The sequence below is a fragment of the Tauraco erythrolophus genome, chromosome 4 (assembly GCF_009769465.1).
Source record: "Tauraco erythrolophus isolate bTauEry1 chromosome 4, bTauEry1.pri, whole genome shotgun sequence".
NCBI classification, from domain to species: domain Eukaryota; kingdom Metazoa; phylum Chordata; class Aves; order Musophagiformes; family Musophagidae; genus Tauraco; species Tauraco erythrolophus.
Window position 1 is genome coordinate 68,744,059 of NC_141468.1, and position 16,921 is coordinate 68,760,979.

Consider the following 16,921-nt stretch of genomic DNA (forward strand, 5'->3'; position numbering starts at 1 on the left):
GAAACTGTAAGATGAGGGGGCCAATCCTGCACAGGAATAAACAGTGCATAAGACATTAATCAATGGGGAATTATAGTCTTAAGTACCAGATCTAAAGTTTATCAAATTCACTAGGTAGCAATTAAATTACTAACGAAAGCTTGCCAGAATCAATTGGATTTGGATTAAGCCTTGAAAAAAAAGATCCAGCTGGTTCTACAATTAGTGAAAAATAACAGTACGCCAGACAAACATGCTTTGGTGTTCTAAAGAGTCTTTAAAAAACAAACTGTCTGTCTCTGTGGGAAGGTCTGTCCTTACACAATAAAGCATAGGAACCAAGATGCCATTCTGCAAATATATTCTTCTCGTGCTTTTTCCTTCTTCACCTCTGCTCTGTTTTGTTGCATGTTTTGTGAAGTTCTTCAGCCTTTTGTTCAGAGATGCTTCCTTCACCCAGCAGTTTGCTCATGCTCTTGCTAAATGGTAAATGATAAAGGAGGGTAGAAGTGATAAATGAAAGGATTGGTCCAAAACTTGAAAAACACAGCATAAGTAGTCTCCCCTCAGCTTTGAGACTTTTACATCTCTTCCATAGTGAAGAATTTTCTATTCAGAAGATAGAGTAAGGGTAAAAATCATTCCTATTACCTCCTTGGAAAGAACCTATTTTTATGACCCAAGTCTCTAGTCTCAGGGTTGAACACGTACTAGACAGATTTGAACAACAGCATTTTACCAGTGAAGGAAGTTACCACAGGATATCATGAGATTTTCTGCTCTGCAGACTCTCTGTCAGTAGTTAACATCTTTTTAAAAAGATTTGCTTGCACATCCCTTAAGAGTTTTAATTTTGTACAGGAAATACACAGTCTGGGGAAAATCAGACTGGATGGTTGCACTGAGTCCTTTTGACCATAAGAACAGTGACTCTGTGGGAATCCACAGGTTTAGTACTTTCTTTTTGCTCATAACAGTAATATGAAACTATTTTATATAAGTGCAGGATTGGTCTCCCCACTTGCTCATTTTTATTCTTATGGTTTTCAACTGTTGATATTTATTCATCTTTTGTAGTTTGCATTTTGTTCCTTTAATTTTTCATTCATATCATTGTTTCTCGGTTATATGTTATGTTGGAAACCTGCAGCTGTTGTATGATATGCAGCATGTACCTGTTGTAAGTGCTAAAGCATTTTCATTTCTTAATGTTAAATTACAAAGGTAAATTTGGTGTAAAATTAGTTGTGGAAAAAAAGTATCCTAGCTATCTGATGATATTAATATCTCCAAATTTTGCTTATACGTGGGTGATTGAAATTTCAATAAATAATCCATCATTTACTTCTGTTTGTTTGATTAATTAAAAAAAAGAAAATCTCAAGAGGCAGTTTGGGACCACCTGTGAAGGTTCTTCAGTATATTGGAATACCATAATTCTTAATACACTTCAGGAAATTAATCCGTAACATCAGAGGCAAACAAATAATATCAAATGGATTGTTTAGTCAGCATATCTAGCTTCTGTTTTTGTGACGTTCTTGTGAGTTTTGCATACATTTCTGATGTTTTGTTACTATCAAAATATGCCACATACTTTAAAAAAAGACCACTCATTTATTGGAATTACTTGTAAGCACTGAAGTGCAAGTATTCACTGTTATAAAATTGTTTAGGCAAAAGACTACCTCTTATGATCTAACACTTTCTGGATGTAGAACTTTATTAACTTTCTATTATACTTTTTCAAATTATTGATTGCTTTCGAAAACTCTACCTCTAACGTCTTTGCCTAAAAAAATTGGCAAGTGACTGTCAGAAATATTTTCTTTCCGAAGGTATTCTGTGAACCCTGTTAATGTAACTAATTATAGGAAACTATGCAATTGGAAAAAATAAATAGATAGGGTTCAGAATTTAGATGAAAGCCATTTCCAGCACAGTGGTAGTCTCTTGGGGATGTTAGTCATGGAGCTGTCTTATATTTGTAGCCTCTTGAATGTCTCATGTAGACAGACGAAACTTGATTATTATTTAGTTTTCCAACACCAGGCATTTCAGTTCTGCAGTTTTCTCGTTTGTGAAGTGGGATGTAAAGGAACGTTTTGTAAGGACACAAACTTCATGTGATGCACAGGATGTTTGATTGCTGTTTCTGAAACACTTGGAATATAAATGAATAGCATTGCTGGAAAAGACAGAAGTGCTTAGATATCTTTTTTAATAAATGGGACAGTAGCATTTGTCTCAGTAGATCTATCTGTCTCAAATACTTGCCAGAGTAGGATGTCACACAGGTAAACTTGCTAGCTGTTTGCCTCTGTTATGGAGAGAGAATCTTCTGAATTCCCCATCAAACAAAAAAGAAACCCGCTTCTGCAGTTCACCGGGAGCAATTGCAGACATTGTCTTTGCTTAGTTTTCTCCATAGTTTGCTATTTGTAAGTGGACAAAAAATAACACATTTGTCCTTACTCTGAGTAGGGTAATAGTGGTATAGAGCTGACAAAGGTTTGTCTTCTGGTAGTCGAACTTTGAGGCCACATTATAAAGATTCTCTTGTTTCTTAGTGTTCAAAGAGCAGCACTGTCAGGAAATGTTTTATCACCAGCAATACAGGGGACTATGCTCTACAATTAGCCATTCTTATCAGAATGGCCTTGGACTATTATTGTTTCTGGAAAAAGTCTTGACATAATGCTAAGCATGCGTGAAAGAATAAAGACTTGTCAGCATAGAAACATTTATCATCTGTAATGGAAACAGCCCCTTTAAAGCCAAGAATAGCTGGCTCTTATCATTTCTAATCAGGGCCAGTGATATAAAGGATTCACATGGTCACCTGCAGCTCAGTAGATGAGAGTATGCTCTGGGTCAGTCTTCTCAGGAAACGTGTTGTGGTTTTTCATTAAAGTCTGGAACTGCTTTAGGATAACTAGAAAAGACAGTGGAGAAAGACTGGGTTTCTGTGCAGTTACTACAAGCAGGGAAAGTTTCTAATATCATTGAATGTTTCTTTTCATTTGAAATGACAAATTATTTGAATATTCTGCTTTACTAGAGGCAAACTGCTACTTTCAGTCTACCTTAAAAGTAAGAAATTTTAGGTGAACGAAGAATATGGTTTCATTAAGGGAATCAATATCTCTGCGTCCAGGTGGTATTGTGGTAGCTATGCTAAGGTGCACAGTTTAAATGGCCTGCTGTGACCTCAGTGCTCTCTGAGTTTCTCACTGCTAATAGTCTCTGCAGTCAATGCATTGCTGCTTCAGAAGAGCATCTTTATATGGGAAGCCACATACATTTTGGTTCATTCGTGCACAAGTAGGTGCCACAGTTAGTTCGCAGAAGTACCTCTGTTATCAGCTGTTCTGAAGCAGGAATGGGCTTCCTTGCTGCCTGGTGAGATGAAACTACTTCTCTGGTACACAAGACAGATGGTTATGTACAAAGGGAGTGAGAAAAGCAGCACCCAGAGGGCTTCCTGGGGTGCTATCAAGAGCATTCATCCTGCTGGACTCAGTCTCCTGTCTCAGAGAGTCTTCTCTACGCAATCAGGACTGCAATCAGCAGCTGTGCGTACCCAGAGCAATCAGGGTGTCAGGTGAAACAAGTGTTAGGCTTCCACGAGCAGAAGACGCTGTCATAACAGACCCCACTGCTTCCATGCAGTCTTCCACAGACACGAGAACAAACACAAACGGCATTGATTAATTTCCCAGGACAACAGCTCGATCAATAAATGGAGCTGGGAGGAAGAAAAAGAGCTGGATTTGATATGTAAAGAATAACAGGGGAGGAAAATAAATATTAGCTGTGGGAACAAGGTTTCCAAAGTAAAATCACCTTGAGAGGTGGTAGAATTAACTCTCCAGTTCATGCTAAGTGTAACTTTTAACAATTTCAATGATAGTTTAAATACTTTCTAATTCTAAATGCATAGATGAGAAACAGACAGACTGGTAGAGGTCTATACTACTCTTTCCTATCATTTTTCTAACTCTTGATCTAAACCTCAAAACCAGAAATGTCTTAATACATTCTTAGCTAACTATCTGAGGGGACAGGTTTCTCTCTTCTTTTCTTTCCATCCAACACCCAACATTTATCATTATGTTTTCTTTTATCCTTGATTCTTGAAGCTTGAGGCCAGTAATTTTTATTGGAAAGCAGAAATTATATAATATGTTTCTAAAGAGAACAAGAGAAAGAGAGAGAGAGAAATCTGTCCTTTGAGAGAATTATCTTCCTGCAATATTTAAGTAATCCAAAGGCCTAATTCTGGCAATGCATTTTTTTCAAATTTTCATGCTATCCAGAAAAGCAATTTTCACTGTGACTAAAGGAAGCAGCTAAAATTCTAGGAACGTAAATGCCTGAATAACTTCTTTGGTATCTAGAAAATTATTGCTACCTAGTACAGATGCTTACTCAAAATATAGCAGGAAAATGAAGAGAAAAAATATTGCAAATCACTTGTTTAGGAATCAAGTACAAAATACATTCATATCTACCTTAGTATTTTTGCTATGCTACTCTCACATATAGTCTTTAAAACATCATTTAATAAAATTAATAGGAAAATAGTTCTGGGTATTAAAATTGAGAATAAGAATTAAAATGATTACTTACTGTGAATTATGATAATCTGAATGATAATGAAAGTAACAACACAGAAGTTTTTTTAGGGATTTCACTTCTAATGCAGTATTAATTATGCAAATACTTGTTATTTTAACCATGGAAATTAATGACACACTAGTAACATTAAAAGTATATTCTTTTTTTTTTCCCAGTGACATTTACACAGCTCATTCTAAGAATCCATACTGAGTTGTTCCTTTAAGACTTTATTTGAATTGAAGAACTCGAAAAACTAGGAGGAAAGAAGAAACAAACATCAGTAAAAAAAATAGCCTAGAGTTCATTTGTGATAGAAAAATTATGCAAAAATAACACCTTATTTCACATACCAGCTCCCTATAAGATTTTGACTCCTGTTAGCATAGGAAACCTGTGAAGATCTTGGAATATAGGAGGGAGACTACATGAGTTCTTACACTATTGGTATAGTCAGTAGATATTTTTTCTTTTCAGTTCAGGATTATGGGTGGTTATGTGTGAGAAGAAACTACCCTGAACATGGAACAATCTCTACCTGACTTCCTCACTGAATTTGTGGAGCTTAGTAGGTAAAAGTTATCTCTTCAATTGAATTTAATGGAAACAACTGGGAAAATTAATTGGAGTAAGAGATAGCAAAGCTTTCTCCAGCAACAATGACTCTAAAAACTCAACCAGACCAATCGATCCTCTCCCACAAGGGTTTCAAACTTCTCCTCACATCCCTCCACTGTTTATCCGTGTTGTGAGTAGAGAACGCAGCCTCTATAGTGATGCTGCTACTTCTTCTACAGGTGGAAGCGTGAAAATGAGAGCACTGCTGCCCAGAGGGTCTGATAACAAAAATAACAGAATAAGGACCCTTTTTTGTCTGACTTTGCCAACCCCTGGACAGATTTCCTAAGAGTCCATAATGCAGAGAATGCAGACAGATTCTTGGTAACCCAATGGAAAAAATGATTACAATGTCCATTCAGGTGTGGTTGCTAATGTGGGATAAGAATTAAATTATTTGAAGAATCTGTATTCTGTAGCTAAATTACCCAAGCTCATCTGAATAGCTGACATACACATTTGAGGTCAGTGTTTTCTTTGTTTTATTTTGTTCTAGCATCACCATATCAGAAAATGGATTGGATAGTGAGGTAAATTGAGAGCCATAAAAGTAACTGAAGCTGGTATACCACTTACCACTGTTCCAGTTCTTTAGTTCTGTGTGATGGCTTGCGTACACAAAAGGGAAATAAATGAAAAAGGGATATGCAGTACCAACAAATGCTTCCTTTTGCATTAGTGCAGCTGTGCTCAATGCCAGCTTTTCTGTATCCGTTATTGGAAGTCAGTGAGGGGGAATCATTATAGGCATCTGTAAAACTATCTGTTAATTGAAATCTAAATTTAATTTAAGAAGAAAAATGAAACCTTAAAATAGGCCCAGGAAAGAGTTCAAATTTCATGAGATTTACCTAAGTAATGTGCAATTCTAGGTGAATATATGATGCATATAACACAATCTGATGTATAGTTAAAAATTTGCAAGAATGGCAACCACTAGGTCTAGGCTTGTGTCTTCTGAGTCATGTTTTGGTTGAGGTGGACTGTAATGCAGGCGTGATTGTTAAGGGCAGTCTGTGCCTTGGCTTCTTCAGATTTGCTTGTACTGAAAGGTTCCAGTGAGATGACTTGTGTCAACTTAATTATCTAGTGTACTATAAGGTGAGAAAAATAGGCATTTTCTAGAGCACTGGGATTCTGAAGTCATTTAAATCTTATTTTTAAATCTCAATTAAAATCAATAATGCTTAAGGACCTAGGGCATTTAAAAATGTTACTCATGATAATCAATGTGGTACGCAAAGACTGCCATGAGAAGTTTAAATGCTGAGCCTTACTTTGTTCATTATCTAGGTCTGAACTTGTGTTTTCAACTCCAAATTCATTGATCTCTAGTGCTCAGGTTAACAAAGAAAGTGTGTCAGGGGAAATGGTGGTACCCGAGACATTTTACCCAATACTCAGTCTCTGATGCTATCACAGATATGTGCATAATTTTAATCTTAGTTCTTCAAAAGAAAATTTAAAAGTTAGTAAGTCTAGGGTTTCACCCTGTGTGATTGATTTCCAAAGCATATTTATTTTAATGATGCATTTTTAAGTCTTAATTCCCAGTTGCCCTATGACTTCTAGAGCTCCTAACAAAATGTAGTCAGTTCACCCAAGTATGAAGAAAGACCACCAATCTCAACAGATACTCAGAGTAGAAACTGAGTAAAAGTACTAGGGACTTCCTATTCCTTAGTAACCAAAAAGACACTGTTTACAAAACTGTCAGCACACATCAGATGCCACAACTAATACCAAATTAGATTAAAAAGATAAAATCATCAGAGTTGTTTCAAAGGATTCTGAAAGGGCTTGTGATTGAACTGGATCTGAGGACCACTGGAACTCCTAGTCTGTGGTGGCAGTCTACGACAGCCAGTTCTTTCCACCAGGAGGAGTTAAATGATGTCTAAGGACTAGTGCAGGGAACTACTAATTTTATTTCTAGCTCTTTGATCTTACAGTGAGTGACTCATAAATGTCTTTGATACAGACAAGAGTGTTTATTTGAAATAATATCTATTGTAGTCTACTGCAGAATTTGTCTATTGTAATAGTACATAGAGCAACATGTGTTGTTCCACAATATGAAAATCAGGCATTTCGAAGCAGCACAAGCCACATTTTTCCCAGTTATAGGTCATAGGTGTCATATGTCTGTATAAACAGTGGAGTGGTAGAGAGTCTTTTCCCAATCCTAAAACCCTCCCATACCACTTCAAACTGAGTAGTCAGTACACAGATTACAGAGCTCTGGTAAACTCAGTACATCTGCCCTTTGGACAGTCTGCTGTGCGGAGCGTAAAGATTCCCCTCATTTGTTGTCCAAGCATTTGCTTTTGCATTAAGGCATCTTGCTTATTCATCGCATGGTCAAAAAACACTGGGTTTGATTGAGGGGATTTTCCAAGCTCTTTTTCGATATAACTTCAGTATATGGTGTTCAGAAAGGAAAACAAAAGGACTCAGCATAAGTCTCAAATTGTTGCTATTTTGTTGCTTTTCTCTACTCTTCAGAAAAGTATGGTAGAGTAACTACCATATGGAGTTTTGCAAGTATTCAGAACAATGGTTTTTTTACAGTATTTGTCATGGTAAATAGTCCTGTCTTGTCTGTCTTCCTGTTTATCATTTGAGCTTACTCAAATGTTTGAGTGTCTATTCAATTTCTCTTCAAATAGAAATAAATAGAATACTCAAGTTCACACTCCCATCTTGCAAAAATGATTTTTTCTCTATTCACCTGTGCAAGTCATCTCTCTAGAGAAGGAAGAATTAGTCCCTTTAACAAGCTGCTCTTTGTGTTTTATGATCCAATCCATCTTCATCACCTCTGTCAAAATAGACCTTAGACTTTGAAGCACTGGACGTGGGGAAACTATACTTCCTGTTCAAAGAAAGAGTGAAATCTCTTTGACATACGGATATGAGGAACAACAATCAGACTCTGAATTCAGAAAGTAATGCTAGTAACAGAAGCTGTGCTTAAAACAGATTTCAGATATGACAAAAACTGTAGAACTGTAAACAGAGAGCACTCGCCACTTTAACAAATGTGTTAAAGGAATTACACTTAATTTGTTCAAGTTTTATTTTTATTTTCGGAAATAGAAAAGTGAGTTTGTTACTGTACTCTGTGGCAAAAATTTTGCACTTTGTGTGGCAAATAAGAGGTTGGGCTAAGGAGATGTCAAATAGTTGTATTTATCCTATGAGGACTGAATGAGCTAAATCATTTTGAAATCCTAAGAAATCTGAAATCTTGAAATCCTGACAAGCATGAAATTTGCCCACAATGCATGTTCACATGCTTATCAATCTGTTAATTCTCAGAACAGAATCCCAACAAAATGACTGAACATGTAAATTGACCAAACTACACAAAAGTCAATATTTTATTAATGGTGCAACAGAGAATTTAAAGCTATTCTAAAACGACATTCTTTGATCTAGAGTCTGCAATGCAGGGAAAAAACCTAAAAACTCTGAAGCATGTGATCAAGTCCATCTTTATTCAAGAAAGATCTGAAGTACCTATTTTAATTTAGACAGAGCATTAACCCGAAGGAAGTCAATAAAACCACTCATATAAGCAGCTGAAAAATGTAAACAAGAAGTCCCAGTCTGTGTCATAACTATAGGCAATGTGTTTTTCATCTACACAGCAATCATTATTTTAGTATGTATCATTTAAAAATATATCATGGTTGATGCTAGAACAGCTGTATCATAAATCCAGCAGTTCTTAAACAAATTTATACTCTTGGGGTAGCTGTAGGTTTGACAGATAAAATATTGAAGCTAGAATGTTAAAAATAACCTTTCTAACAGTAGTGAAAGATTGTCCTTTGAAATCACATGAGCACGCTTGAGAATGGCTGGCTTACAGATGTGGCTTCTTTACAGGTTCCTTGCAAGCTTGTATTTAAAAATCCTGAGTTGTTCTTAACATGCAATTTACTCAGGGTTTTTTTGGGCATATTTAAAATCTTAGAAGAATAGAAACAATTTAGAACATAACTAATATCTTACCAACAAAACTTTTGTGGTATTCGGATAATTGTTTAACTATGAGGAAAGAAAAAGTAAGAATTGATGAAACCTCTCTTCCTTCAATTACATTTCTCAGGTGTTGCAGCATCTGAACTGTGTAGCAACATCATATTGCACGAATTCACAGCACATTGTCTCAACACAGAAACTATCTCTTTGTGAGGATTATTAAGATTCATATGGACTTTATCCATCTTTCTGAGTATATTATCCTCTAAAAAGTTGCCCATGAGCCAGGAAAGTTGTAGGTGTTACTCCTTTACTTTGTTTTTCTTCTAGAACAAAACAACCCCTCAAAGCACGGTAAGAGCAATACAGCTAGCAACTTGTATGCAAGCATGTTGATCTTTCAAAGCACTTAGGATAAATTTTTCATACACATACAGGTGTGCAGAAATAAATCTCCTACGGAAATTCCAGTGGCTAAAAAGCATGTAAATGTGTGTGTTCTAAATATACCACTGGATTTCTTTCTATTGAGGATATTGGGAGTATGAGTCTTTTCAAGAGCAGAACTTTACATTATATATTCAGCACTTTTTTGTATGTGTGACTTCAACACAAACATATTAGGAATTCGGAAAATTTTCGCTCTGCTTTTGTTTTGATTTCTCAGTTAAGTAATTCTAGATCCTGTCATTAAAATATTATACTATTAACACTCTTTCTGTATATTATAAAAAGATTTTCTGAAAATTGTTTGTGACCTTTTAAAAAGCATCTGAGGCTGCAAAAGAAGTCTCTCGTTAAAAAAAAATATATTTGCATAATCTGAACTGAACTGTTGGCAGTATGGTCAGATTTCTAATCATTGCTTTTCTTTTTCAGGAAAGTATAGATTTGGGTGAGATCATGTTTTCCCTCTGTTATTTGCCTACTGCTGGGAGAATGACATTAACAGTCATCAAATGTAGGAATCTCAAAGCAATGGATATAACTGGCGCATCAGGTGATTCTACTTCTTTTTTAAATAACAAGGCAAAGCCTATTCAGGAAAGGGACAAATAAGAACTCTTTGTGTTTTGTGTGTTTAGCATGGCTGTGAAATGAAAGCAACAGGAGAATGGGTATAGGCCCTGTTTACATCTACTGGCTTTCTTTGGTCCGGCAGTCAGTATATCTGTTCAGAATGCCTATACCTTTCCTCTGTATCGGCAGAATATTGAAAGCAATGAAATCTTTGTAATTTTTTGTCTTATCAATATTACATTCCTACAAAAAATATTACTCTTATGCTACACATTTGAATGATGTTGTGTCCAAATGCCCACAACTGATTATCTGTTAATCAGATCCATACGTCAAAGTGTCATTGATGTGTGAGGGTCGAAGACTGAAAAAGCGGAAAACAACCACAAAGAAGAACACGCTCAATCCCATTTATAATGAGGCCATCATCTTTGATATCCCTCCAGAGAATGTGGACCAAGTCAGCCTCTCCATCGCAGTGATGGATTACGATCGGTAAGCACAGTTTGCTCTTTGAACATTAATCTTCAGTGAGAAGTTACCTGATCATTGCAGAAGACTGTTTTCTACCTCCCTCAACTTTCAAGTTGGTTCAGTAACACAAAAGATAAAGCCTTTGGGTCTTTCCCTCAACAGGTTTAAAGCTTCCACACTTTTTAGAGCTCAGGACATTTTATCTGCCTCATAAATAACTGTGATAAGGAAGAAACATGGCTCAACCTTCTTACAGCCCACTAGCATTGGCATACGTTTCTGTCCGCATCTGGTGGCTGTACTATGTAAAAGCTTTATAAATCAGGTATATCTCAGTTTAAAAAAGGCCCTCACAGTTCTAATTCTATTTAAATGTCAAATATTTGAAATCAAAGAAAATTTGGATGACTAAAAAAGAATTAGATGCTGATTACCTCATTGAATTAAGTCATAATTAATCCTTCAGTTGACTCAATAAGGAGGCTTTGTAACCTTTGAGTTTAGCCCTCTCTGATAACACATCTGAGCCTTAATTGTCTGTGTCCTCACCGAGAACTGACAGGAAGAGACTCCTGCTTAGAGCCGCTCAAGGACTGCAGGTTAAACTAGACAGTGACTGACAGAATCATGCCCGAGCCAAGACTGCTACCGTCAAGTGCTGTTAGCTCTTGAGATTGCAGGGCAAATAAACAGTGAAAGTCCAATTTAGTAACACAAAACTTCAGACTGCTTTTTCCTTGCCGTCAGATTTCTGATTGTTCTCCAACTTCTGTCAGGAAGACTTTCTCCGTCAGATGTGAAAGGGGCACAGCAGTGCTATTAGGAGGAGAAGAGCACAGCAACTTGCACACTTTCAGTCCTCTTCAACTGCCCCTTTCAAAGTGCTTGCTAACAGGAAGTTAGGAAACATTATTCTGAGGTACATGTAGGCAAGGTACAGAAAATTACTTTCTGGAGTCCCTCAACAAGGCTATGGTGCTTCCAGAAGTATGGGGTATTAAGGTAGAGCCTATTGCTGCTATATCCATTGCCTTTGACTGAAGTTCCAATGTTCCACAACAGTTAGAACTGGGAAATGTAGTGTGAAACAACAACATCTGAATCATTTGCAGCAGGAAATCTACTCCCTGCCATCTTCCTTCAACTTTCTTTCACACAAAATTTAAGCATGTTTTCCTTGTAGATAATTTCGTGTATTATGGTCCTTTTTTATCCTTGTGCTGTTTGGGTTGTAACCTTTTAATGGCAAGGGTGAAGTCTTCATTGCTATTTTTGTAGCTGCTAGAAGCACTCTGGTAGTGGCTGGAGGTTTTCGATGCCACCATTAGAGAACTTAATATTGCTATACTACCACTAAAACTAATATCTGTAATAAATAATGTGAAAATTTTCGGCATGTATTCTGTGCTGCATTAAACCAGTAAACTGAATTATACGTCAGATGTTATTAAAACTATTTTTATTAAAAAAATTCTGCCTCTCTGCAATTCTCAGAGTAGGGCACAATGAGGTCATTGGAGTATGTCGGACAGGAATTGATGCTGAAGGGCTTGGAAGAGATCATTGGAACGAAATGTTGGCTTACCCACGTAAACCAATAACTCACTGGCATCCACTAGTAGAGGTAAGAAGTAGCAAAATTCTCTCATCAGTATATTGAATGTTTTTGTCTCTCTCACGCTTATGTGCTTCTGAGAATCGTGAAAATCAGTGCAGCATCTATGGAGCATCTGTAAGATACTTAGCACAACCTAAATCTAGTTGCATGTGTTTATTGATTACTTAAACATGTCATTTCAAAAGTTTCCGTGATATGCTGACAGTATTGTAACATTAAACAATTAAGACATTTGAAATTTCATAGAATCATAGAATCATAGAATGGTTAGGGCTGGAAGGGACCTTCAAAGGTCATCTAGTCCAACCCCCCTGTAAGGAACAGGGATATCTCCAACTAGATCAGGTTGCTTAGGGCCTCGTCCAACCTGGCCTTGAACATCTCCAGGGATGGAGCATCCACCACCCCTCTGGGCAACCTGTTCCAGTGTTCTACAACTCTCATGGTAAAAAATTTTTTCCTAATATCCAATCTGAATCTACCTCCCTCTATTTTAAAACCATTACCCCTTGTCCTATCACAACAGGCCCTCCTGAACAGCCTCTCCCCATCTTTCTTGTAGGCCCCCTTGAGGTACTGGAAGACCGCTATAAGGTCACCCCGGAGCCTCCTCTTCTCCAGGCTGAACAGCCCCAACTCTTTCAGCCTGTCCTCATAGGAAAGGTGCTCCAGCCCTCTTATCATCTTCGTGGCCCTCCTCTGGACCCTCTCCAACTGGTCCATGTCCTTCTTATGTTGGGGGCTCCAGAACTGGACGCAGTACTCCAGGTGAGGTCTCACGAGGGCAGAGTAGAGGGGGAGAATCACCTCCCTTGACCTGCTGGCCACACTCCTCTTGATGCAGCCCAGGATGCGGTTGGCCTTCTGGGCCGCAAGAGCACATTGCCAGCTCATAGTGAGCTTCTCGTCCACCAGTACTCCCAAGTCCTTCTCCTCAGGGCTGCTCTCGATCCATTCTCTGCCCAGTCTGTATTTGTGCCTGGGATTGCCACGACCCAGATGTAGGACCTTGCATTTGGCCTGGTTGAACTTCATGAGGTTGGCATGGGCCCACCTCTCCAGCCTGTCGAGGTCCCTCTGGATGGCATCCCTCCCTTCCAGCGTGTCGACGGTACCACACAGCTTGGTGTCATTGGCGAACTTGCTGAGGGTGCACTCCATGCCACTGTCCACGTCACCGACAAAGATGTTGAAGAGGGCCGGGCCCAACACGGACCCCTGAGGGACGCCACTCGTGACCGGTCTCCACTTGGACATCGAGCCGTTGACCACTACTCTCTGAGTGCGGCCATTGAGCCAATTCCTTATCCACCGAGTGGTCCATCCATCAAACCCGTGCTTCTCTAGTTTAGAGAGAAGAATGTCGTGCGGGACAGTGTCAAAAGCTTTGCACAAGTCCAGGTGGATGATATCCGTTGGTCGACCCTTGTCCACCGATGCTATCACCCCATCATAAAAGGCCACCAAGTTGATCAGGCACGATCTGCCTTTGGTGAAGCCATGTTGGCTGTCACCCACCACCTCCTTGCTCTCCATGTGCCTTAGCATGGTTCCCAGGAGAATCTGCTCCATGACCTTGCCAGGCACAGAGGTGAGGCTGACCGGCCTGTAGTTGTCCGGGTCCTCCTTGTTCCCCTTTTTAAATATGGGGGTTATGTTCCCTCTCTTCCAGTCATCGAGGACCTCGCCAGACCACCACGACTTCTCAAATACAATGGCCAGTGGCTTGGCAACTTCATCCGCCAGTTCCTTCAGGACCCGCGGATGGATCTCATCAGGTCCCATGGACTTGTGCACCTTCAAGTTCCTCAGATATTCTCGAACCTGCTTTTCAAGTACAGTGGGCGGTGGTTCATCCTCACAGTCCCTGCTAGTTTTTTCCACAGCTTGGGCGGTAAGCCAAGAGGCTTTATCAGTGAAGACTGAGGCAAAAAAGCCATTGAGTAACTCAGCCTTCTCTATGTCCCAGGTAACCAGAGCACCAGTATCCTTCCGGAGGGGATCTACATTCTCCTTGGACTTCCTTTTGTCCCCTACATACCTATAGAAGCTTTTCTTATTGCTTTTCATATCCCTCGCCAAATTCAATTCTTTCAGGGCTTTAGCCTTCCTCACCTGATCCCTGGTCACTCGTACAGCTTCTCTGTATTCCTCCCAGGCTATCTGTCTCCGCTTCCACCCTCTATAGGCTATCCTCTTCATTTTCAGTTGGTCCAGGAGCTCCTTGCTCATCCACGCAGGCTTCCCGGTCTTTTTGCCCAACTTGTTCTTCATCGGGATGCACCTCTGCTGAGCTTGGAGGAGGTGCTCCTTGAATGTGGACCAACTTTCCTGGGCCCCTCGTCCCTCCAGGGCTGCCTCCCATGGCACTTTGCCCATCAGGTCCTTGAAGAGGCCGAAGTCTGCCTTCTTGAAGTCTAGGGCACAGAGCTTGCTGTATAGTTTCCTTGCTGCCCCGTGGATTTCCAGAGATTATGATAAGGAGCTTACATCCACTGGGAAAAGATCATTTGCAAGTATTTCAGAAGCAATCATTTCCTATCCAAAAATCTTTAGCATGAACAGTTATGTTGCTAAAACATTAATCTGAAACTGGCCTGCTAATTAGGCTAAGTTGAGGCAACATACCAGCAGCTACCTCCAGAGTCACTCAAACAGACACTTATTGGAAGCTTATTCAAATGCATGGGTGGTTATATCTGCAAGTCGCTGGGCTTGGACTCCACCTTCAACCTGCTGTGGTCACATCTCACTGATTTTCTGTCTACAAAATGCTCACAGCTCTGCGTTCAGAAAGATTCATACTGAAGCCTCAAAAAGCAGCAGGCCCTGCTTTGGGACACAGAGGACACTCTCTTTAGCCCTCCCCACACCCAATCTCTGTAGAAAAATGAGTTGCTGTCTGAGGCACCACGGGCCGTTTGGTTTCCCCACTGTGTTGCACACGGCTGCACAGCATCTCCAGTGACCAGCAGAAAAGGCCCAACAGCAAGGCTTCAGTGAAACACCTGAAGTGTGAGGGTAGGGAAACGGAGTCAGTGCAGCAGACAAGCCTTTTTTCAAAGGTTCATGGCTTCCCCTGGATTATGTGCCGCCTCTGATTGGTAAAATAAACCCACCCCGATGGAGCAAGTCTGAGGCATTTTTAGGAGCTCACTTTAGGAATTCTCTTTCCATTATTAGTTCTGCCAGACACCTTGGTCTGGAAAGGTTATAGATGTCATTTGGGTTCTTCTTTGAGGAAGTCTCTCATCCTCTGGAATGAGTGTGATGCATGACCAGATATGATGATATTTGTAAAACTAACACTTTTCTTGCAGTTACCTGGCCGAGCAACCAGTTTTGATAGCCAGGGATCTTGTTCATCACCAAAACCACCGCTTACGCCCTAGGGAACAAGAGTGGATTCATCGTGTTCAGTGCCCAAATCTCCCTGGTAGCTCACATCTACATAAACAGAAGGTTTGGCTTCCGCAGATGAACTGTATCCATATTTTTTTATTAAAATACGTTTTTCCTATTCTAAGTCTTATATTACAGTTTCTAATAATTTCTTAATGTATGAATGAAGTTGACTTGAGCCAAATATAAACCTTCCTCATACAAATTCATTCACTGTTTTCTCACCGACATATATCTAGTGTCATATCCAAGCAGTGTTTTGATATGACCTATATCTTTGCATAGAGAAATAAAAAACAAAAATCCCTTAAGCAATTCAAAACCACTGCAGCTTGTAATGCTTGATTCTTTTGAGGGAGAGCAAATAGTCATGTATAACTCTCGTGCTAAATTTCTTCTAAATTGCACTAAATCTTATATGACTTCTCAAGATAACACTTCAAACTGAATGTTGCATGAAAAAACAACTGTTGTCATGTTTTGAATGTTTGGAAAGTCAGTTCATTCCTTGGGCAGGGAGGAAGGGCTGATCAAAAGACCACTGAAGCCAATGAGAAAGACCCTACTGGCTTCACTGGGTTTTAGTTCAGCCTTTATGGAACAGGATTCACAACTGGATTTATGCAGACATGATCTTCCAGCAATCAAAACGCCTGCTGCCCCTACAGGAACTCATCAGCCTGTCCAGCAAAACAACCAGGCATGTGCGCCCAGGCAGGTGGCTGTACTCAGCGGCTGCTGTGCTTCAGCTACCCAGCGGCTGATGAAGAGCTAGCTCAGATGTCTCTGCATGGCACTGAACAGCACACGTGTGGGTATCGTTGCAGAAAGCAAATATGTCTGCGATGAGTTCTGTGGAAATGGATGTAGCTCCACAGAGGTGTAGGTGTCTCCTGATGAGGTGCATCCAGGCCCTTTGAACTAGCCCCTTTGCTGCTGACATCATGCAGTCATTATTCAGTCTTTATACAGGTCAAACTGTAGGAGAGAGAATGCTCTGAAGTAAAGAAATTGATTTTACAGATTTTAACAGTTAAAAAATTGAGCAAAAACTGCAGTTAAATAGAACATTTTTCTGATTCTTGATTTAGTGTGGCAGTATTAGAGCTCTCTGAAGTTATTCTGACTGAGTGAATAGCTCATGTGGAGTAGTTGCTGGTCCCTGGCTGGGGCCTCTAGAATTGTATGCCAAATATGAAT

General features: G+C 39.4%; 1 protein-coding gene across 1 annotated transcript in view; it reads left to right on the top strand.

The window, feature by feature from the left end:
• SYT10 (synaptotagmin 10) overlaps positions 1-15,711 on the top strand; it is a 36,767-nt gene extending 21,056 nt beyond the window's left edge. The window contains exons 4-7 of the mRNA XM_086610390.1: positions 10,087-10,207; positions 10,551-10,722; positions 12,196-12,325; positions 15,640-15,711. Coding sequence (XP_086466516.1) covers positions 10,087-10,207; positions 10,551-10,722; positions 12,196-12,325; positions 15,640-15,711 — 495 coding nt within the window. The remainder of the gene's footprint in view (positions 1-10,086; positions 10,208-10,550; positions 10,723-12,195; positions 12,326-15,639) is intronic.
• Positions 15,712-16,921: the final 1,210 nt, after the last annotated feature.